Here is a 25,278-nt window from a genome sequence, read left to right as displayed (position 1 = left end):
TGAAGTAATTTTATTTTAAAGTATTGTATATTTGTAATGAAAAAGCGATGTAATTATGTCTTACTTTAATATTCATCACAGTTGCTTTTAAATTCTACTTCATTACTAAGAAATTAGCCAATAGTTGTATAATAGAAATTGTTCTTCAATGTACTGAATTGGTAAAAAATATTGGTTACTTTATAATATTGACTAATAGGTGTTATAATTGGCTAATTTTATTTGGACACACTGTTTTTCTAGGATCTTATATTTAACAGATTTTAATTCATCTATTTAAAGAAGTTGATTAACTTATTTTCCAGTTGAACTTTGACCCCATGTTAATTAGATTGAGCATAGTTCTCTAACCTTGTGCTAAATGGCTCTACTGCTGTTAATGTGAAGCTCTCTATTATCGTGCTCTCTATTTTAGAGTTAGAGAAACCAACCGTAGACAATCTCACTCAATAAGGATGCCACTTTCCCTTACATATAACAATGACTCTGGAACTCTGGACCATTTTCCAAATTATTTTCACGTGATAACAATTATCTTCATTTTGTTCTATAACATACAGTGGAATTTATTTCTAAGATAATTTTATTGATAAGTATGAGTTCTTTTTTTAATTACTTCAATTCTTTAACAAAGCTTCTTTTCTGGATTAAATTAATTTTAATATTAAACATTAATGTCACCCTTGCAAACTCCTTAATTTTTATATAGAATTCTTTGTTTTATGTTATGTTTAAAAGTCTATAAAAAATATGTAAAGTTGGAATTTATAAAACTCGTTTTATGACAATTTTAGCAGGTGTGTTTCTTTTATTAAGCAGATACTGATCTCCTCCTGTAAAGGAGGTGTTACAGTAGCTGTGTATGTAACAGTGTATGAGAAGTGTACCATCTGATGCCAAAATATGTTGCCACATGAAACATTCTGGTTGCACAATATCTAGCAACAAGCAGAAACATTAACTATAAATATATTTCAGAAATATATCAATCATGTTATGTTAAATAACTCTGACAATAATAACAAAATTCCCTGTGTTTAAATTTAATTTATAAAATCAGCCAATTACTAAAAGATCCTGACAGTGCAAACTACAACAACTATACTAAGCAAAACATTTAGCAGAGTAGTGCTATCTATAAATTGTCACACTGAACTGCTATCACACCACAAAATTTCTGCCACACAATCCTCATATAGCAAAGTCTAAGGCTGTATAGAAGAAGCTCAATTCTATTACCAACATGAATTAAACTTATTACATGAAGTTCCATTTTTCTGTAGCCATCTAATATTCTATTACTTATGTATGGTATCAACCAATTTAAATACATTTTGTTTAAACATAAACGTAAAAATGAAACAGAGTCGTATTATATAAAATATGTTTGTTACTTGGATTGTGGAATATCAGCTGAATTATTATATCCCACAACATAATAATGTCCCACGATGTAAAAGGGACCAGTGGTTTCCTGGATGTGGTGAAGTCTGGATACCACAACGAAACCCATATCAGATTATACTATGTAATTTGACAACAAATATGTCTGGATTGAACAATAATAAACAAACCGGTAATTTCATTGTAGAAAATTCCAACATCCAAAAGTATATGCAGTTAAATTTACAGCTTATGTATTATTTAGAACTATATCATTTATAGTTGAATAACCACAATAACCCATAACCACACTATGAACCTCCCAGTGAGTAGTAATACCACAGATAACTGAGCTATCCCAAGACTTTTAAAGTTATCAGATATGTTTTAGTATCAAAATACCTAGTACATTATATCCAGAGATATATATGTGGTTTATCATAACTCAGGTATGTGGTAGCGTGAAGGCCACGCAGGAGTGGGCCAGTGTTACATAACTACAGTTCCTGCGATTGGGGTCATTGCACTTTTGAATCTACAGTTGCATACATTTTCTAGAATGTTATCTGACCTGATGTTACACAACCACTTGAAACGATTCCTAGAAATTTACAAACTTACTTTGGTGTTAAAATAATAAAAAAGATATCATATAGATAATAAAAATGTATGTCTTAAAGTGCTTTATGTTCATGTTGCGCATCCCTGAAGGTGTAGACTCCTCAGTTATCTTGATTACCTGTTAGGAACCAATTAAAAAAGTAACTGTATTGATAATAGAATGACCAATTTAAGTAAAAAAAAATGATGAGAACTTTTATCTGCAATGTTATTAAACATCTATAAATCAAGCAATTTTATTTTTACCCATTTTAATGTATTAAACTGCATACAGTACCTATTAAATGTTGTGGCTCTTACTAGGCTCAAATATATAGATTTCACACCATAAGAAATGATTCTTGATGGTCATGATTTTCTCTCTAAATTGAGACACTGCATTTGTTACTAAAATTGTTTTGATTTTTTTCAAAGAAACAGTCTGATGTTAAAGAATAAGGCATGTCTCTGTTTATTTGTCTGCTTATGAAACCTCAAAAAAAAAAAAAAAAGAAAGAAATCAATCTGATACTATTGTTTATGTCTTTAAATGTAAAATTTATGATTTAAAGTCACTTAGAAACTTAGGTGTTGCTGTTAGTATTCTGCCACAATTTTAGTTTATTACATTTGCATTATTAGTATAGTCTTTGTAATAACTATTTATAGGTCTAACTTCATGTGTGTAGTGGTTGTATTTAACTTATATAAAATGAATGATTGTAGAGTAAATAAATGTTTTCAGTTAGATAAATATATTATCTTCGTAATAATACGTGCACTAAAAAGCTAAGACTTTTAACCAATAATCCATATATTTTGAAGTCCCAAGTTGTATGCGATTGGAAATTCAAAGTGTAATAACCATTAAAACTCCTGAAGGTCGTCACTGACAATTCGTATTCTCTGGTGATCCGTTAAGGAATGGTGTAGTGCCGGTAGTGTCAGTGCTTGTGGGGTTATGTCTGACTGTCTACCGGGACCTGACTTTTTGCTCCTTGATGAGCCTGACGAACCTGAAAAGTCATCTGATCCTGAGTTGGCTTTTGAAGCTTGCAGCTACTTCGTTGATGATATTGAATTTCGTAATGGTATGTTTGTTCATTTATTATAGCTTACTTAGTGATTCTTTAAAAAGGTACATGTTTGTGATGGAATTGAATAATTATTATTTGTTTAAAATAAACAAACTATTTTAAAATATTTATTTAAAAAAATTAGCTTCAGTTTAACTTTATATTACAATGCAAATTATGATGTACAAAATATGCAAACCAAATCTAATTGAATTAAAAAATTAAACTAAAGGAACGAGAAGAAGTAGTTGTAGGGCACTTGTTTAAAAGATTATTAATCAAAAACTTCCAATTTTATTTTTGTCTTACCGTTTAAATTTAATAAAGACACATTTATTTTGTCAATTATGTTCTAAAGTTCTTAGATATATTTTTTTTACTAACTTCTTTGGTTGATTCAGGATTAGAAATTGGAGAGTTGTTTAACATAGTTGTTTAAGTTGTATGGACTGTATACTTATAAGACTAAATGTATTTTTTATTACATAACATTGTTTACATATCAAATCGGCTTAATGTTTTTGGCAAATTGACAAGATGTTTTATATTGTGTGAGACAAAAGATAACCTTAGACATATTGCACATCATTACCATTGCCATTTAAACATTTATGTGGACGTTGAATCAGTAGACCAAAATTGCGTTATAATCATACAAAGGTATGATTCAAATAAATCAGTTGATAATATAAATAATTGTTAACATAATTAAATATTTTTTTAGAATGCTTTTCCATGATTGATATATTAATGCTTGTTTAAATCATGTTAAGGGGGCCATTTACCCAAAACCAAAAGTTTTTTTTAATTATAATTTTTTTTTTATTTTGACTATTTTATTATAAACCTGGTTAGTTTTGTAAAAAAAATTTCAATGAAAAAACTTTTTCTTTCCCCCCCACCCATTGCCTTAGGGGGGGGGAGAGCAGTTTTTTTTTGTTTTCACGGGAAACACTCTAGTTTTATTAGTATTATAGATAATTAAGTATTTCTTTTTTTTTAATTGTAGGGTAAGCAAATACCTACACCACTGTAGCATGGGTTTTAATAAATTCAGTTATTTATTACCATAAAAAATTTTTTTTTCCTCAAAAAGTCAGGTTTTTTAAAAAAAATTTTCAAAAAGATTTTTTTTGTGGGGTTATTTGTAGTATTTTTGTAATTTCCATGCTACAGTGTGTAGATAAAGTTATCTAGGAGAGTACATAAAAAATTTCAAGTTGATATATTAACAAATAAAAAAGTTAGAGTGTTTCCCTGCGACGCAAAACACAGAAATTTAAAAAACTTTCGGAAAAGTCCAAAAAACAAAAGCTTGACACAATTCTTACATTTTATTTAGTTTAAAAACACTTACTTATAAGGATATAAGTTCCTAGAAGTTCCCTGCTCCCATAAGTAGGCCCTTCTTTCTTCTTCTTCTTGTCTTCTAGTCTCTGCTTCTTCAGCTTCAAATTCCTTTCGATATCTCTTGTAATGCAGATTGTTCTTGCGCACATGTGCTAGTAACTCTCTTTTGTCTCTGATATTTATTATTCTAACCACTGAACCTTCCAGGAGAGACTCCAGCAGCACTCATGCTCAATGAAAATACAGAGTTTCCAAAATTAAACTGTGAAACAGCCTCAGCTACTGCCGCCCTCAAGAGTCTTTTTTCGAAACGTTTCTTGTTTTAGGACACTTTTTCCATATGGTACCATGCAAACTCTCAATTTGCATTTTGGGTCCTTCCTTTTTACACATCTTTCCAACAAATCCTTTGCCACTAACCTTTGGTAAACAGGAAAGATGTGTCTGAGAACCTGTGGCGTGATGGCAGTACCCAAGTTGTCCCTTATGCGGACCAGGTGTAACGTTTGTAGCTTGCGCCCTTTTGTAAAAACACCAGCTCTTTTCTCCATCAGGACATTTTGAGTGGCGAGGCCGCTTCATCTGTGGATGTACAATGATGTAAAGTGGCAAGTATGTCACTTTTCATTTTAGAAATGTCATCTTTATTCCTAAGGATTGCTATTCTTGTAATATTTTGTCAGTTTTATAATTGTTGTTTCCTTGAGCATTCCGTAGCCTTTGCCACCAAGGTTATACCTTTAGCACGACATGTCTTAATAATATTGCGAAGCCCAGTCCCAAGGGCGTTTGGGCAACGTGGGTTAACACATTCTTCTTTTGTTAGGACTAACTCATTTCCATAAATATGAAGGCTCTGGAGGTGACCAAATACAGAAGAATCACCGTCCGACAAAATAGTGACATAACGAAAGTTATAGGTCAAAGATCTCTGCCAAAGGATTTCCGCAGCTTTTGTTTCCATTGCTGGGGGTTGACCCATTATAGTTTTTTGTAGCACAAGTCTTTATGTCCACTAAACCAAATATTTATATTCTGGAGAATCTTCACCTAACTCTGTCTTAGTAATTTCACACACCTGACAATACTTTGACAGTACGCAATAGTCTACGACTAGGCCAGCCAGTTGTAGCTCTATCACAACATCCAATGCCATAATTGGATGTATGGCCTCTCTTGTGCCACGATCCATCGTAGCTTACACCGAGATCAATGACAGAATCGTCAGTTACAGTACAATCCATTTCTTTGTATACTTCACGCACTCTTTTTCGAGCCATTTCAAGATTACTTTGACTGACATCAAATTGGCAGTATTTGCTACAACTGAAGCATGCTTGTGAAATGTTTTGCTACTCAAAAATAGGCATGTTCATAATCATACAAAACTTGCTCTACAGCAGCATAACCTTTTCCTAATGCTGTAAAACTTTTCACAACTCTAAAACGGTTTACATCAAAGTTGTTAGATTCATCAATTGTATCCGAAAGTAAAAGAAGAAGCTTTTTAATTCTTCGCAAGTACTACATGAAATCGTAAGTTTTATTGCAAACCCACGTTGGTCTGATGTCTTCAAAACTAAATTTTGTTGAAAGCATAGAGGGCAAGCTAGGCTAGTAAGTAACAAGAGGCTTCAAACACCTAATGTCAACCACTGCGTACTCCGGTGTGTTATGCGTACTGCCGTGAAGGCTTGTGCTATCCTCGCAGCTAACTTCCGAGTTACGCCTAGTAAAAGCTGTTGTGTTTATATCATTTACTCTAATAGTAGGTAGGCCTAATGATTTTGTCGACCTAATTAAATCACTCTTATTCTCAGATGTTTTAGAAGTACTGGGAACAGGGTTAGAATCATCACAGGATGTGGTAGGCCTATAAGTTTTTTTCCACTTGCCCCCCCCATCTTTTACTAGCTGCTAAAAGCAGCTTTTAGTTTTTTGTTACTCTTAGTTCTAGCACTTTTTCTGAATAGTAGAATGTTTTATCGGTGCCATTTTCACTAACAATAAAAAAATTCATAGCTCACCACCAAAATTCTTCAAAACAAAAACGCAAATCTGTCTACCTTCAAAACAAATCAAAGAAGACAGCACCGTCCTTCAAACACTTCCACTAACATATAAAACTAATATCAATTCACTTATTTATAGTTTGTGCTTTTCTACTGAAAATAAAAGCAAACTTCAAAAATTAACACACTGTGTTTACTGACCACAACAAAAACAAGGCTTAGAGAAGTAAACAAAACACAAACAGCTGGCTTTCTGCTTGCCAGTACAAAAAATCAGATTGTTTCTGGCTGGTATTTGCCAACCTAAACAAATCAAAAACTCTGAGAAACAACCACTGTTATATTGTATAATTATATAATAATTATATAATAATTATATAATAATTGTATAATAATAATAATTTTGTTGGATAGTTTGTATTTGGGTGTAGCATAATGAAGGTTTCTGCATGCAGGCGAAAAAATGGGAGTCAGGCAGTGGTATGCATGTACAAAACCACACAAAAAAACCATGATTTAGTCAATAAAAACTTATTTAAATGTCAAAACATGTCTTCCAGAATGTTTAAGAAATAAAAACAGAAAAAAAAAATTTTGAAAAAAAAAAATCATTTTTATGGGTAAATGGCCCCCTTAACACATAACTATTGACTTAAAGATAATTAAATGTAATAATGTACAAGATTTATTAACTTTACAGTTTAAACATTTTTACCTTTAGTAAATACAGTCTTATTTTGTTGGCATTTGGTGTTACATTTATACCTCCATATACAAACAAATACGGATTTGAGCAGGTAAATTTATATTTTTGGGTTTAAAATAAAGCATTGCTTATGTGTACACAAGACCACTAAGATAAATACTTTGTAAAAATGATATTTTAGTAAATGTTAATTCAGTTTTAACCATTTTAATTTTATTCTATATTTCTTTATTTTATATTTTTATAATTATTATTAGTTTTGATTTTGTTCATGGGTGTCATTTATTTAAAACAATACTACAACTAAACCATAATTTGGTTTAATCCATCCTATCAAATATATATATATATATATATATATTTATAATTTATAAAACATACTGAAATATTAAAATAAATTTTGTATGTTACGTTGGATTTGCTAAAAAATTGGTTCACACAGTATGGTTAGTGAAATAGATTATTATTACTATCCAGTTTAAGGATTTTAAAAGTGATTTATTTTGTATTTCAATATCAATAAAAGTGCAATAATTATTTGAAATGGCCTCTTAAGTTAAAAAAAAATTTTGTATATCAGTTTTGTATCAGATTGTGGCTAACGTAAGTAAGACTGGGTAAGGATTCTTCTAACGGTATTTGTCAGTTACAATAACATCAATAATGATCATTACAATGTGTCTTAAGTGCTGCTTCAATGGAGGTAGCTTGGTGTATAAAGAGCTATGCATCTAAATTTTAATAATGTATACAAATATATACTGTACATATATTTACAGTAAATCTGAAAATCCTATGTAAAACTTGTATATAGTGAACAAGGTTAGCAGTGGAAGCGGTGGAGTGTAAAGCGGGATACTTATATGTGGATTTAACTCGTTTTGCTGGTATTCCAATGTACGAGTTCTCATACACGAGAAGTAATATATCCGACTGTGGAATCCACTCTGGAGGAATACTACCCTTGAGACATTGGAATTGTTTAGAAATTTCTTCATACTATGCTTACACCTACACTTTTTATCGATTTGTATCGTTTATACGCTGATTACTCAGCTGGAACAACTGCTCAGATGAGCGTAATGTTTCATATTTCTGAATTACATTTTATTTCTTTAATCAACTTTATACCTATTCTGGTATACTTTGCTTTATGCGTACGAGTATATATGTTTTATCATTATAACTACGCTCATTATTCTGAACAAACTTGAACCAACATTAAGTTTGGATACTCTGTAATATATGGTATATTTTTCATTTCTCTAAAAATACATTAAAAATTTGCATGAGGTAAAAAAAACCTATATAGAAGATGGAAAATTAGGTCCTTTGTATTGGCAAGTCATCGTACTGTATTCCAACAGTTTGCCAGTGCCTTGGAGGTTTGGTTTATCCTTTCTCTAATATTTTATGAATCTTGAGAAGTTTGTCAACAAGATCCTTCCCTTGTCTGACAGTGGAGTTTATGCTTTACACCTAGATAGTAGAATGTAGTTTCATCATCTGTTATAGCTGTGTTATTTTTGTACACACCCTTTAGGCCTGACCCAATAATACTTGATTTATTTTTGGTTTGGAATTTATAATAAAATATCTAAAAAAAAATACTCATGATTTTGAACAAATTCTGAAAATTTCAAGTAATTTGGATAAAATATGGTGAAATTATAAATAAATAAAATAGTAAATTAAACGATTTCAAAGTAATTTGTAAAAAATCTAGTACACAGTCACTCTGTCTGTTACATATTAAATACAGTTTTTTTTGTGGTTTACAATAACTCGTTTTCAAGTAAACATCATAAAATAAAAATGGTTGATACATGCAATATACACAAGAGTTTTTAATTATGTTTCCTTTATCGACAAACGTGTTTAGTAATCATTCAGCATCAATGCAAAGTCTATATCTCTGCAATTCTCTTCAAAGTGTTCTCACTTTCTCACTAGTAGGAGAATGTGATACTTTCTACTCATTTTGATCAATATCACCACAAACAGCAAGAATATTAAAAAATAACTTTAAACAAACTGAAATCAGAAACTCTTTATTACAATATCTTTGAGAAATGTAACACTTCAATTTACAATAATTTCATGTCTGTAATATGTACAATAATAGTGTTTGCACAAGAGTACATATATTTGTTTATAAAGTTAAAATGCAAGGTTTCTTTTTTTAAAAAATCTTCCCAGTGCAGATATTCTTCCAGTGTGTAGAAGGGTCTTGAAGTCAGCCATTCATTCAGTGATTTCTTTAGTTTCTATCCTATGAGAATCTTCATTTCTGTCGGTAGTAGGTTGATCAACTTTTGGCCTGCATATGACGGTTTCTTTTGGTACAGCCTGTGATGGTGTGCTAGTAGATGGTAGTCTGCAACATGTCTGGTGCGTAGTCATGGCATTAATTATAACGAAATAATAATATTGCAGCAAAATTATTATGCAGAGCAAAACATATTTACAAAATACTTTTTGTTAAAAAGACACCCAATACTAATGATGGGTGTGTCTTTGGAGTGATAAATATAGAGATGTTTTTACGAATGAACATTTTTAAATTTTTCTAATGAAAAGACTTACTAACTGTATTGAAACAAATTACATTAGATCCACTTATTTGTCTTATTTCCAATTAATTTTTAGATATGGTTTGATATTTTATGGAAACTGCACCGGGATAGATGAAATATTAATTTTGCAGAAAAACGTTATCAGGATCATATGTGGTGTTTTTTGAAAATTGTAAACCTTTATTTATAAATTTAAAAATTCAAACTATTTTCAATTTATACATATATGACTTAGTTTTGTATACTTTTCATAATCCTAACAATATTAAGTATGCTGACCATAGCTATAATACTAGAATTAAGGCAAGTAGGCTTACTACAATCAATTTCTGCAAACTAGATAAAACAATTAATAGCCACCAGGTTGTTTCACTAAACATTTACAATAAATTACGTCACTTAATAAATATATACTGTGAAAAAGTGTCTTGTAATAGATTTTATAATTGGCTCCTGAACAACCCTTTTTATTATGTTGACGAGTTTTTTGCTATATGTCATATTAGTTTATAAACATAGTTAAAGTTAATTAACAATATTTTTTTAGTATTTAAGGTTGTGTTTGTTTTTTTTTTGACTTGGCTACTAGCTTAAATTGACTTTGTCTGTGAATGTAAAAACTTAATACAGCAATAAATATTATTATTATTATTAATGTATTTTACTGTGTAATTAAGAACGTTAAATTGATGAAAAGGTTAAAATATTTGCAGTTTAGTAAGATGCTTGTAGATATAATATGTAGCTTTCTAAAAAATATAATGTATTGCTCTCTGTTGAAGCCTTAATATGAAATTTGTTTATAGAACACATATTGATGACTCGAAACCTCACCTTCATAGGTTAAAATTGATGGAATATTCTGTAATACACAATACATTCAGCTCTTGAAATGAATGTTGCCACTCATTTCAAGATAAAACTCCCACTCAAGAATCAAGAATCAAGAAATTTATTGCAACATAACATCCACAGTTATACAACTATACATGTTGTGTGAACAGGTTGCTTGTCAATAATACATACTATATGGTAAAAACAGTTTGTACAACATTTCATACATTAACAATGTTTTTGTCAAATTCACTAAAACTACACAAGCTGCAGATTGTCCTGCAAGAATTCAGAAATATTATAATAGGCCTTATTAATTAGTAAGCTTTTCACTGATTTTTTAAAACTGAACAGTGTTAGCTGCTTTACATGTAGAGGTAATTTGTTGTAAAATTTAATTCCCATATAATTTGGAGAGCTTTCAAATAATGTTAATTTGTGAAGAGGAAATTGCAGATTGTCTTTAAAACGGGTGCCATACTGATGTTCATGATGAATTATAGTTTCTGAATTTAGGCGATTATGAATAAATATTAAACAGCTATAGATATACAATGATGGAATGGTCAATATTTTCATATCTCTAAAAATATCTTTACATGAATCTCTCTGATTCAAAAATAGCATGGTTCTAATATATCTCTTTTGAGCTTTAAAAACAGAGAAAATACCTGAACTACATCCCCACACTTGGATCCCATATTGTGCCAATGAAAAAAAGCAAGCATAATAAACTATGAGCCTAGTCTTAATATCAACCAGCTCTCTCCACTGCTTACAAAATACAGATTACTATCAACAGTAACTCCATAATGGATATGAAAGCAGTCGTTTTGTTATAAAAATTAAGAATAAGAACAAATAATAAGACACAATTGTGGAAGCTAACATATCTTACTTTAAATCAATGGTTTGCGTTTTCCCATTACATTTTAAAACCACACCGTTTTGGTTAACACATGAATTATAAAACTCCATGTTAAGATGGTGAAATCAGTTTTTAGTTTAAAATATCTCTGAATTTTTAAAGGAACTTTTAGCTACAGCCATTTATCATCTTTTATTACAGGAAAATAGAAAACGTTTATTTATTATTCAATGAGGAGTGTGAGGAATTTGGTTCAGAATTTTGGGTCATCTTAGTATCGGTCTAAAGAAAAACAGTTGAAGATAAGAACATGCAATTTTTAACAGCATGTACACAAATTATGACTGGAGTGAATGACATGTTTTACATTTATGGGAAATAAATTTCCTCGAGATTAAAATTACTAAACCTTTCAGTACCCGCAGCATCTTTGTAGATGATATGAAATATGCATAGATCGCTGGTGTGTACATAGCAGATGATCCGTATTTTATTATTATTTCATATAATACGTTCTTGTTTTAACTAATCACTTACTTTGAACTGAATCTCCAAGAACCGAACTATTGATTGTTATCGATTTTTCTCTTTCACTGTCTCTTACGAGTGCTATTATTTCTGAACTTTTGATAAGTTTGCACAAAATGACTTTTTGTTGTATTTGATTGTATTGCGATACCGTGTTCATATAAGGTACAATAATGTATCATATGTGATTATTGTTTAGTTTTACTTACTCTTTTACATGATATTACTGAATAAAAGAAAAATACTTATTATACATATATATATATATATATATATATATATTATTTATTATTATTTAAATTAAATAGTGTTAAAGTGTTTAAATTATCCACTATCAAATAATTATATTTATTTTAAAATTAAGTGCATTTGATGAGTGACAACAATTCTTTAACCAAATCGATCAAAGAAGTTTTCAATATAATTATATTTATTATTATTATATATATATATATATATATATATATATATATATATATATATAAAACATTTTACTTCAAACTTGAAAGCTCCTGTACAATAGGAGCCAAATTTGCAGGAATAAAATGCACTGGCCCCTGTAATAAATGGTACCATGCTGGCTGTCAGAACATTCCTGAAAAATCACTGAAACAATGGACAGATAGTGTAACACAAATATGGAAATGTAGTAATTGTAAAGCAAAGTGTTAATGACTTTACACCAACCACTTCTAGCCTCAAAAAAGAGCTATAAAACATCACAACTAAAGTTAAAGAGCATGAAAATGGAGATGAGACAGATCTTGAAACCTCTTTAACTCTGGCAGCTGAGGCTGGGAACCTTCTCCTGGCTGAAAACTGCAACTTAAAAAGAGACAATGAGACACTTAATAACCAATATATAGCACAATAAGCAAAAATAGCTGAGCTGGAGGTAACCCTAGAAGTTATGACAGAGACAGAGGATAAATACTTGAACCAAATTGAAAAATTACAGAAAAAACTACAGTAAGCTATAGCTCAGATCGTTAAAGTAAAACAGAACAGCTCTGAAATACAACTTCTTTTTGAAGAGCACGACACAAAACAAACGCTTCTACTTGATGAGCACATTCAAAAAATAAAAGTACTTGAAAATACAATATCTAAACTCAGCAAAAGAAAACTAGAACCCGAAAATAATCAGTTTGTTTTCAAGGCATATACTGATAGCGAAACATAGACCCCCTAAATGTCTCAATCATGCCAAATGTGTCCTCCATCCCACAAGCTCTATTACTCCTGGAAAAAAGACAGGACAACATAGAATATTCCTTCATGTCCTTAGAAGAGAAGATAAAATCCCTCAATGAGACAAGAGATGCACACACCTTGCTTAGTACTAGTGCAAAAGAGAGCAACAAGGATGCAAGAGAAACTCATATTAATAAACGGACGGCCTCATGGCGCAGCAAAATTCACAGCAGCAAAAAAACCACTTTAGTGTCTCACTACAAGTCTCAAAAGCACAGCAAATCACAACCTCCCCTCTGACCACAGGAAACAGCCAAACCTGTATTCATAAACTGAGCCATCATCTGACCACAATCGGGACTAATTATAACAATAATTTGACTACAGGAGACAGCCAAACCTGTATTCAAAAACTGACCCACCATCTGACCACAACCGGGACCAATTATAACCGTAATTTGACTACAGGAGACAAACCTGTATTCAAAAACTGAACCAACATCTGACCACAGCCTTGACCAACCCCAACAATAAAACGACCACAGGAGGCAGCCAAACCTGAATACAAAAACTGAACCAGCATCTGACCACAGCCAGGACCCCCCATAGCCCACATACAACTGCAAGAGATAGCCAAAATAACATGGGAAAACAGAGTACTCAGACTATACTGGCTTCAGAATCCTTATTCTCCAGTTATACTCTCACAGTGTGTGAGGAAAAGGAACACCCTATTTATAGAGCAAGACTTAATCAACTAACTTGGCTTCTCTCACACTCAGCGATGATGACGACACAAAATTCACACAAACAAGATCAACATAAGAAAGAATAATAAGAAATACAGCAGTCAACAGTAACACAGGACATATCTCCATGCTGGTTTAGGACAACGCTGAGGAGATAGGTAAACTAAAAACCTTCTCTTTTTCCCCTGAGGAAACACCTCTCCTATCAACACAACTAGTGACAGATCCTGACTGGCTAGAAGCCTGTGGCATGGGTTCTATGATATCGACAGGGGATCATGTTCTTTCCCACTTACTCCCAAAATACAAAAAAACATTTCTGACTGACTGACATCTGACAAGCTATCATACAACAACTTCATGATAATAAAGAGTGACAACGGAAAATCATATATTGCTATTTTCCACTTCTCCAAAAAGAACAAATGGAAGGCAAAACTCTTCAAACTTCTGGAACTCATCAATGACTGCATACAATTTTCATTGCTTGTATCCCTGAATGTAGAAACAATTCTTCCTGAAATCGGTCTTGGAAGATGTAGTCAGCCAGAACTACTCCAAGTGTTCCTACAGTTTGCATGTGCTGCATACATACACCGCTTCTGGATCTACACTCAAGAAAAAAAAAACACTGTTTTAATATCTTTAATTTACCTATAACTTGTACTCATATACATGCCTGACTTACGGGGCTTGACCCATGTGTGCTGGATAAACTATATTGAATGGTGTTCCTGCATTTTTAATTTGCATGCCACATAGGTACCGAGTGTTTTGGGTTAATAAGTCTTTGAAGTAGATTTTATCTAAAAAATATAATATTGGTGTCAATTCTGTCACCTTTTCATTGCAGACGATTGCTTTGTGCAGAATCTAGTTTTCTCAGATTATAGAGTTCTAAACAAATTTGGATCTCATATGTACGAGTCACCACTTAAGGATTCTACTAGGAACATATATAAGTTTTCTTTTGTGCAATAAGATGTCCACCAGAGCTGAAGCTGGATTAATTTGTCTGTCCACCTGTCTCAGGCAAGAGAGTTGAGTGAACTAAAAGGAATCAGTAACAGTGCTCTTTCTATAATTCCTTCCCTATTATTTTTGGTTATCCCATCTGTTTCCTTTTATGAAGCTTGTAATGTGAAACAATGCGGGCAGTTGGAAGTAACTCGTAGAACGGGAATTTGTGAATCTTAATTACAAGTTTCAGAAGATTGTATATCATTGATAGAATATCTGCAAGTTGTAAATGATTTCAGACCTAAATCCATCAAATAGTCTCACTGTTACAATAAAACTCACCAATCAGCTCTTGGATCTACTTTTTTAAAATTATTTTCTCTAGAGTTTATTTGATTACCCTAGATTTTTTGATGCTATATATAGCACTAATAGAGTTTCAACTAATTGGATAACATTTCCTAAACTAAGAGATGGTTAGGTTAGGTTAGGTTGGTTTGGTTTGGTTTGGTTTGGGTTTGGATACAGTGATTATCAGTAATGAAAAAGTACTTATATAAGTAGCTATATTATTAAAAAATGGTGGTATTAATTACTGTCTTTAGGAGTCTAACAAATTCCATGAAATTATTACTAAAGGAGTAGATTATGGACTAAGTTTTTTAACAATTTAGAAAAGAATATAGAAAAAAATCCAGTAATTAAAAGCATTATAGATGTAAGTTCTGTTGTTAAGTTTGTCCATAAGTGGTTGTTAGTTTGTACTGATTGATTCATGATGTCAGCCATCTCTGACAGTTAATACTACGTAGAAATGTCAGGTTCATCTCAAATCTTCCATATCCTCAAGGGACCTTTATTATCTCATTGTTCAAATGATAACTGTATAGAAGTATTATGTGTTCATGTAGTACTTAATTTATTTGTCAATGTCTGCTAAATTAGATAATGGATGTTTGTATTTGTAGACTCGAGGGAGCTGGCTAGGCACAATGCTCATCTTGCACTGCGCGAGGCTTGTGCCAGTGGGGACATTGCACAGGTGCGAACGCTCATCAGTCAACTGGGCAGTGAGGCAGGGCTGGTTGTTAATATGGCCCCCAACGGCTCCAACACCCTTCTCTACACGTGAGTTATAGTGATGAAAGATCCAGTTATTTGTATGTAACATACATCGCAGTCACAGTTAGAGCCCGGTTCCTGGTTACTTTTGCAATGACAGTAATATGTATTCCTTTCAGTTATTTGGTTACTGTTATTGCTAAATGTTGTTACAAATATTGTGATCACATTATCAATTGGCCATGTGTTCATAATCAGTAAGTTTTAAACAACGTCACTTTATAATTATACGGAGTGATTCTGATAAAAGTGCACAGTTGTTCAGGGTTAATAGAGGATGTGAATACAAACATTTTTGCCCAATATATATATGTGGTCTGAGGAAATCGAGACAGTGAAATGCTTCCTTGTAGGTAACACAAAATGTTCCCTTTGAGATTCAACCAAAATGCAAAGCTGCTGAAACAAATCTTTATTTCCTTTGTAATAACACATAAAAGAACCACATAATGTGAACAAGAATGTAAAAAAAATTATAACAGTAAATGTTTAAAAATTGTCTTGTTTGAAAGCTGAGCTCTTTGTAACATTGACTGTCTTCCATTTTGAAAGGGTCGGAATTTTCTCCCAATTCTGCGGCTTATAATATTGTTTTACATTCTTATTTGCGTGGTTCTATATGTAGTTAAAAAAATGTATTTAGTTTCAGTAGCTTTGAGTTTTTCTGGTCTATCTCAAAGGGAACACTATGTGTTGCCTACAAGGAAGTGTTTTACAAATTCTCAATTTTTTCGGAAACCCCATGTATATTGGGCAAAAAATGTTTGTATTCACTTCCTCTATCAACCCTAAGAAATACGCATTTTAATCAGAATTACCCTGCACTCTACTAAAAAAATTCCTTATCTAAGTTTTAACTTTCTTTGCCTTTTACGAAACGGAAATAAAAGCTTTGGATGAAAATAAATACAAACACATCTGTTAAAAGTTCATAGACCCAATGTAATTTATTTAGGACGTACTGTAATGGAGATTGAAATAATTTTACGGTTTTTATGCTGCTTATTGTACTCTGTAATGTGAATCATGGTTTATATACTACTTGATCCTTTTCCAAGAGCTATTAGCACACTGTAGAATATGCATGTTTTATAGTCATGGCCAAATGCTTTATTCAATAAATGTTTAGTTTTTTATGAATATAAATGAAAAATGTATCGCTTTCCTGACAAAGTCGGGAGCACTCTCTCACAGGTTCTAAAAAGTAAAATTAATTAAAGTTACTTCTTCAATCGTCTGTTGGTGTGCTGTACTTTGTTTCCTTTGTCACATAATTACTGGCATCATGTGACCATGACATTTTGTTTTTGTATACATTATTATTTTTTCTATATATCTCATATTGTAACAGACATTTAGCTTTGATGTACTTCTATTTATAATCAAGTTGGTTTGAAAATGATTTATTTTGAAACTATATCTTTTGTCTAAGTACTTGTTGATGTTGTCTACATAATTTTTACATTTAAGTCAATGGGACAAGGCTATTACTTTTGTTCTTTTTTTAGTTTACAGTAATTGTTTTACATTCTGTTATGTAATATTTCATATTCATAATTAAATATTGAAGAAATTGTGTGTTTTTGAATTTTGTTTGCTTTCTTTTGAAAATATAGTGTAAATCCTTTCCTTCTAAAATTGTGGAGAAAATTGTTTTACGCCTAATTCAACCATTTGTAATAAAAAAATATATTAATAAAGAAACAATCCGAGTTCAGAAAGTATAGTACTTGCACTGGCTTGGTAAATTTATTTAGCCTAAGATATAAATTAGTCTAGATTTAAAAAAAATCTATTTCATGCCAAAGACGTTGGAAGATATAGCACATTAGTAATGCTGGACTATTCACAAGCATTCAACTCTATGAACCACAAATTGATGGTGAAAATGAAATATTATGGCTTTGGTGGCGGTAGATCAATAGAGTGGGTTGAAACTTCTTGAAGACAGTTCAGATTACGATGTTGGGAAGTAAGACATCTGCTGCTCTCACAGACTGAGAGGTGTGCTATAGGAGGAGAGTTGCCTGGGGTCTGTGCTGTTTAATTTGTGCACATCTAATATTTCCAGTGTGCAGAACTGTACAGTCTATAAGTACGCAGATGATTAGCAGCTGCACCTGTTCTATGAACCAACCTTTGCCTCTAGGGCTATTTTTCACATCAATGTATGGGTTAAACATAGACAGTGCTCTGTTCTTCATGTGGCACTAAAACCAATACACACCCTAAGTGAAAGGATTAAGTGTCATTCTCGATGTGAAAGTTTGGAGGTATGCGACAAGATAAAAAACTCTTAGCATCGTGCTAAATACGCCACTCAATTTACCAACCATGTAATTCCATTGAGTCTTTGGTATTAACTCTGAGGTGTCTGTCTAGATTCAGAAATTTGATCTCATTCAATATTTGGTATTGTCAGTGTTTTTATTATTTACTGTTATCTAGCTTACTCTCTCTTGAGAGGATCTCCAAAGAATACAAAGGATTTAGAACTCTACATTACGCTTCATTTTCTGCCTGAAGGGCTTTGACGATGTGCCTTCTTGTAGATATTGACTGAATATGCTTCCAATGGAAACTATGTGCATCATAATGGTGGACTGCATGATTCACCAGTCTATCTATCTATGATTCACCGTGGAGTAAGGCTGGAAGTGGGTAGGAGGAGTTTTTCATACCATAGACCAAGGATATACAATAATCTTCCCAAATTCCTCATAGATGTGGATTTCCTCATACTCTGTTCATACTTTTAAGAACAAATTGAAAAATGTATTTATTAGTAGTCATAAGATCTTTGTAAATTAGATATATATATATATATATATATATATATATATATATATATATATCATTGTTAATTTTAAGTATTGTTGGTCATACCTATTAATTTTATTTGCTTGTTTTTTTGTACAGTTTTATATGAGTCTGTTATGCTAACCATTTAAGATGTACTTAGAAAGGCTCAAAATAAAGGCATTCTTACTTATTTAAAAACATTATTATTATATTTCTGCAATCAGACAAAGTGTCTTTTGTACTCTGCTTGAACGGAAAGTTGTATTTTAGTTTTATTCATATTAAATAATATTAAAACAATTTTGTATATAAAATATCAAATTTATGTAGACAGAGAAATATGTTTCAAAACGGTCCAGTACTTTTAAAATGAATTATTTGGTACTTGTACAGTTATAAAAGCGGTTGACCAATAATACACTGGATCCATATCCTTATGTCCAGGGCGTGTGAACTGGGGCGTAAGGACATAGTGAAGGCTCTACTGGATGCTGATGCTGATGGCCGCATCCATCCGGTTACTCGCTACTCTCCACTCTACATTGCCTGTTTTAAAGGTCACAAAGATGTAGCAGAGCTTCTCCTTAAGGTGAGTATGGGTTCTTGTGGAAATAACATATTGGAGCTAGCTTTTACATTCTGCTTGATAATAGATGAAGGGATGTTCAAGCACAGTGAAATTCATACCACAGAACTGTCATTGATGTGATAATTTTGATGTGAGGTGGCACATAAGATTCATTCCAATACTGCTTAGCTTCAGACAATCTTCAAAATTTGAGCTCTACGTATAACCAGTCTCAGTCATGCTATGAGATCAAGTAATTATCAGAATCAGAATCAGAATATCTTTATTGTCATTTGTCAATATTACAATTGCTATAGACAACGTCAATATAACTAATATAATAAATAAAAATGTTATAAGGCTACTTAGTTTATTTGAATGTCATTAACTGATATAATATATTGAACTAATTCGTACAGTGTATTTGTCAATTTAAAAAAATGTAACTGTAGTATTAGTAAATACATGACAAAATAAATAGTTGAAACAATAAATTAAATTACAACTAATCAACAACTCCATTCTAGGCCTAAGGAAGGTAACAATTCGTAGCAAAAAATTCTTCAAGGGAATATAATGCCTTACTTATAAGCCAGTTCGACAGTTTAGCTGCAAATGGTTGAAGTTCTAAGCTTCTAAACGTTTGAGGTAATTTGTTAAAACATTTAATTTGTAAATATTTATGGCTAACTAATGTTTTCCTAAGTCTAGAGGAAGGTGCAACAATATCCCGAGCTCCCCTAGTGTCATAATCATGAATTTCATCAAAGCAGATAAAGTCTTCAAAATTCTCCTTTACATATATTACATTTTGAAATATGAAAATTCCAGGAACAGTCATTATATTGTAGTCAATAAAGCATTGTTTACAATCATCTTGATAACCCAACTTGGCTAAAATTCTTACTGCCTTTCTTTGCCATGCAAAAACTTGACTGGCACCCCTACTGTTACCCCAGAGCAGGGGTGCCCAACCGTTTTTACTCAAGGGCCACATTGTAAACCCTTTATGGAGAGGCGGGCCAACATCCCAGGGGATTTGGAACCCCAAACAAAACGTATTGCCCGGGGTTTGTTCCAGAAATCTTGTGCAAAATATGAGTTTTAAGGTTATTTGGCCCTTGTTTCCTGATTATTGTAATTTCTTATTATTTATTAGTTGTTAGGTAAAGGTTTATAATATATTATGTTTTTAGGTTCTTTTATTAAAAATAAATATAAACCCAGACTTTTGGATGTTTGCTCTAATTCTGAGGGAACAATAAAAAAGTCACCAATAAATTGAATACATTGATTTAAATTAATCCTACTAGGATACCAGGACATACAAATTACGTGGCGAGTGGTGACCTTGAGTTGGGTAGGGGTTACGTCGCCGCACCGCGCGCTGTGCCGTGCTTTACGCGCGCTCTATTCGCCAGCCGGCAGCCACCACCGTAGTCAGTGAAATCTGTCTGCAACTACTTTACTTCTTTCAACACTCATACTCCACCAAATGAATACGGCTCGTTCTACGTGAAATCGGCTGGACTGCTTGGTTCTCAAAATTTGTATTTATTTAATATTTCAAATGCTTGTAAACAAATTTGGTTGTTTTGGCAACAAGGCGGGCCACATAAAACTGACTCGCGGGCCGGATTCGGCCCGCGGGCCGTAGGTTGGGCAGCCCTGCCCCAGAGCATTGAGGCATAAAGTAAGTGTGAGTGAAAGTCACTGAAATAAGAAGAGAGCAACATATTTCTACCAACACAGTTTTGTAATTTACGTAACAGAAAACAAGCCTTAGATAGTTTAGAAATTACTGAGTTAGTTTGAGCTTCCCATGATAGTTTTTGATCTAATGTTACTCCAAGTAATTTCACTGGCTTAATACAGCTCTCTGCTATGTGCAACTTTTTTAGTGTGAAACAAATTGTTTCAGTTTTATCCCCATTGACTTTAAGATGGTTGACATCAAACCACGAGTTTGCAATTTCCATCACTCGGTCACTTTGTGCTTCCACTTCTTGGAAAACTTTGCCAGTAACTAAAAAAGAAGTGTTAAGTAACTAATCATTTTTGTTTAATGCAAGAAGAATAAACAAGACTGTGTGTTGTGTATCTGGCTTTCCTAAGGGTAGTATGAGGAGGGTATCATAGGGGAGGGATATGCATCATCATCAAATTTGGTCTGGCCAACATAGAAAAGAAATTAAGTTTCATGGAACATTTCAAGTCTAAAGCTCAGTTCATTTTCAAAATAACCTATGGGCGGACAAACAGATAGATGATAAAGTTTGAAGCCCCCGAGTGACATGTTCAGCCAAATCTATGGAGAGTGCACTATCATGATATTCAATCTAGTCTGTGTAGAAAAAATATTTGTGCAAAATTTGAAGTCTGTTTAAACCCAATACATCTTTAAAATATCCTACAAAGAGATAGACTGATGGAAAATAAATTTACCGGTCCCCCAAGGGATAAGCTTAGTTAATTCTCAGCCAGCCAATAATAATTATTTACTCTAATACTTTATCCTTTTTATTCTATCTGATGCTTCTGAAGGTGTACAGGAGAGGGTTTTATTATATTGTAATATTTTATCCATGAGGTTGCAGGTTGGGGTTTACTAAATTCAACGCATTATCCAATAAAAAATAAAGTTTTCAATGTTCCCTCAATATCCAGATTATGATTATAAAGGATATTGTAAAATTCCACTATATTTAACAATTTTGTGTAGTTTGTCTTACTGAAAAAAAAACAAAAACAAAATTACATCAGTTGCCAATTTATACTAGAGTTAGTCATAAGAGTTCTTATTAAAATTTGAATTCAAGCAAGTTTTATAAAAATACATTGTTATGATATATTATTATATTAAAATGTTGATTTTCATAAATTTATATTTTGTAGCGAATTGTAGTGTTTAAAATGTCAAAAGCTTCAGTGTATGCGATGTACAACAATTAAAAATGAATAGAGAAGCAGTTATGTGGGAAATGAGGAAGATGCAGACATTCCTTTCCAGTCTTCCATGACCGAGGAGGCACTTCTACTCAATTTGAATATTTACAACCAGAACTAATTAGCAGTTGTTTGCATTTGTTTGGGTTACTCTGTATAGAGCTGTATACTGAGTACTGCTAATTGAAGGTTCTCTTGACTGTCTGTAGTGAATGGTAAAGATTGTACCAAAATACATTGGTACATGTGTAATGTTGTCTTCTCTAAATTATATTGCCACACTATATTCACAGTATATTCATTGCAGAAGAGAGTGAGAGGTATATGGTTTCTCCCTTGTTGAACCTGCTTTTATTTACTACTCTGCTTGGGTTGGTGTCTACCAACAAGATAACTAATGTTTTAAAGCTCTGCATGTGAAGTATCGAATTAAGAATTAAATACAATTATAAATAGAGACATTGGCACAGATTTGAATACATACATTTTGTAAGTTATTGATGAAAGAATGTAGTATTCTCAAATGTGTGACATGTATTTAGGAGAGATACTTATGATTGAGGCTGCACTTTATTTTATTATATAGGAAACTAATCAACCAAATAGAATCAGAATAATTTCTATTTATAGTCTTAAAGATGTTGTCAGTTAATACATTTAAAATTGTTGTGTACAGTATTAGATGTATAGAAAAAAGTAACAATCAAGTTGCTCTTTATCGGTATTCTTTCAGTGAGTAATAAGGGTGGGTCCGTGCCATTCTGGTAGTGCTGACTTTGGTGGTTTTCCTGTCTTTGACTGCAACTCTGGTGGGAGGTGGTTGTTGATTTTTCATCTGTTGTATGATGGTTTCCTTTCATAAAGTTGAAGATTGTGATTTGGAAGGTTGTAGAGACCAGCAAGTCTTTTATGATGTTGATGTAGTATATCTCTTCTGGGAAGTTCTACGCCATCCACTTGAAATACTACTTCCTGGATGTATATTACTTCAACTGTTAAAATCACCATGTTCTTGAACTCCTCTCTACAGCTTTCCATCCATTAAAGTCCAGCCATAACCTGTATGGGGTAAGTATTCTCTGAAGATTTGTTACTGATGTCCCAACTAATCCATATCTCAGGTGAGCTTGAAGCAAGGATAAATATGCTTCTTCAAGGACATCACTTCATATATAAACTCGTCACTGAAAAATGCATGCTCTCAATTAAGTGTTCACCTCAAACCCTGGAAACAAAGTATGACAAAGAGACAAAAATTTTCACCACAGCCTGCATTATATTGAATATGTTTGATGATGTTTCAGAGGTTTCCCCAGCTAGTGCAGCTGTGCACTGTAGAAAGGTGGCTGCCCATCCATGCAGCATGTTTTAATGATCATGTGCAGATCATGGATCTTCTGCTCAAGTTCAACTATCCCCAACATTTGCTATCCACTTATAGGTACATGTCAAAGTAATGTTTTGATTATAATGGTTAAAAATGTCATCTTAGGATATGTAGATTATTTTTGACGGTGTATTTATAAATAAAAATAACAAATATATGTAAAAAATGCTTTTTATTATTCGAGAATTTGGGCCTAAATTTTATTTATAAACTATTGGTCCATGTTTCCTGCCCATTACTGAGGTTTGCCACAGCCTCATCCATTAAGTCACCACTATCACTCTTCTAGTCCAAGTACAAATTCTTGATGTTTTTAAGCACAGATATCTTTTTAGCTTTTTAAAAATATTTCTATTAGTTAATCAGAGAAAAATCCCAAACTATTTACTTAATTGTTTAAATATTAAAACAGTATATACGTTACAAGCAAAACAAAAATGTTTGGATGCATATTAATCATACCTTTAAAATTAGAGTGCTTTCATGAATCTATGACCAAAAATAATAAATTGGACACCAATTGTTCTGTCGAAGCAAATCATACCAGGTTTTGATAGATTGATTTTGACACTCTTTACAAGTTATATTGATAAACAACATTGCAGTTGTGTGCTTTATCAATTGGTTTTCAAACAATAAAACTATGGAGAGAATATTGCTGGAAAACTAGTAATTGGTGGTTGATTAGAAAATACGCTGCATGTCGACATATTAAAAAATGCAAGCATTTTACTCAGACAATTGTAAATGGACCTTATTTTAGTAACAGTTCTGGTATAAGATATGGTGGGATAGTGCCAAAGTGCATTGTCTGGATGTACCCAGGGTGCGAGCCTACCACTCAAGTGATACGGAGAGTTCGTGGCTCAGTATCTGGGCGGCGATTCAAGCGGACTTTGAGCTCTTGAGGTGGTGATCACATTGGATTTTTTTTGGTTTGCTTATCTAATGAAAGAGCTGGTGTTTTGGTGATGTTGTGTTCTGGTTTTAAGTTCATGAATGGGACAGTTTAGTCAATCTAACTTATTATATAGTTGTTCATTAACTTTGTGTGTAAAGGTTTGTGTTTCCAATGTCATTTGATTCATGCATTAACTCGAGATCGGAACTTTAGATAGACGTTTGGCATTTTTGTGTATTATACGAGGCATTGTGGATGGACTGGCTTCCCCTGCTATGCTTTTGTTGGTGCAGGTACAAAATGCCTGGATAGAGATTTTTGCAAACTACTTAAAGTTGGAGCAGTCGTGAGAGTGAATCCAGACTTTTTTGTAGAGTGTGACTAACAGTCTCACAGAGAATTCTGACTTTGGTCTGCTCTTTTGATAGAGTGTAACCAATCATGATTATTGTTGAATGGTTATATAACCTTTTACCAGAGACTGTGTTAGAATATTCTGAAATAATAGAGTAGAAAGAAGGGCACTTAATTGCAGTTCTTTTACTTAGCAAAATTGTGTGCATTTTACAGAATTGGGCATTACTTCATTTATAATGTGAAAAAAGCTGGAGTTCAAAAGCCCAATGTGTACCATGTGTAAAATTTTGAAAAAGAAACAATACATTATGTTTCTAAGAATATTTATAATTGTTTACAAATCTTCGTTAATTTTTCGA

The 25,278-nt window shown here is 32.4% G+C and overlaps 1 protein-coding gene across 1 annotated transcript in view; it reads left to right on the top strand.

The window, feature by feature from the left end:
- Window positions 1-25,278, top strand: part of LOC124359370 (leucine-rich repeat serine/threonine-protein kinase 1) — a 182,130-nt gene that overhangs the window by 43,264 nt on the left and 113,588 nt on the right. The window contains exons 5-8 of the mRNA XM_046812061.1: window positions 15,805-15,964; window positions 19,205-19,349; window positions 23,579-23,715; window positions 24,487-24,570. Coding sequence (XP_046668017.1) covers window positions 15,805-15,964; window positions 19,205-19,349; window positions 23,579-23,715; window positions 24,487-24,570 — 526 coding nt within the window. The remainder of the gene's footprint in view (window positions 1-15,804; window positions 15,965-19,204; window positions 19,350-23,578; window positions 23,716-24,486; window positions 24,571-25,278) is intronic.

Source organism: Homalodisca vitripennis, chromosome 4 (genome assembly GCF_021130785.1).
Source record: "Homalodisca vitripennis isolate AUS2020 chromosome 4, UT_GWSS_2.1, whole genome shotgun sequence".
Taxonomy (NCBI): domain Eukaryota; kingdom Metazoa; phylum Arthropoda; class Insecta; order Hemiptera; family Cicadellidae; genus Homalodisca; species Homalodisca vitripennis.
This window is presented reverse-complemented; position numbering and strand designations above follow the sequence as displayed.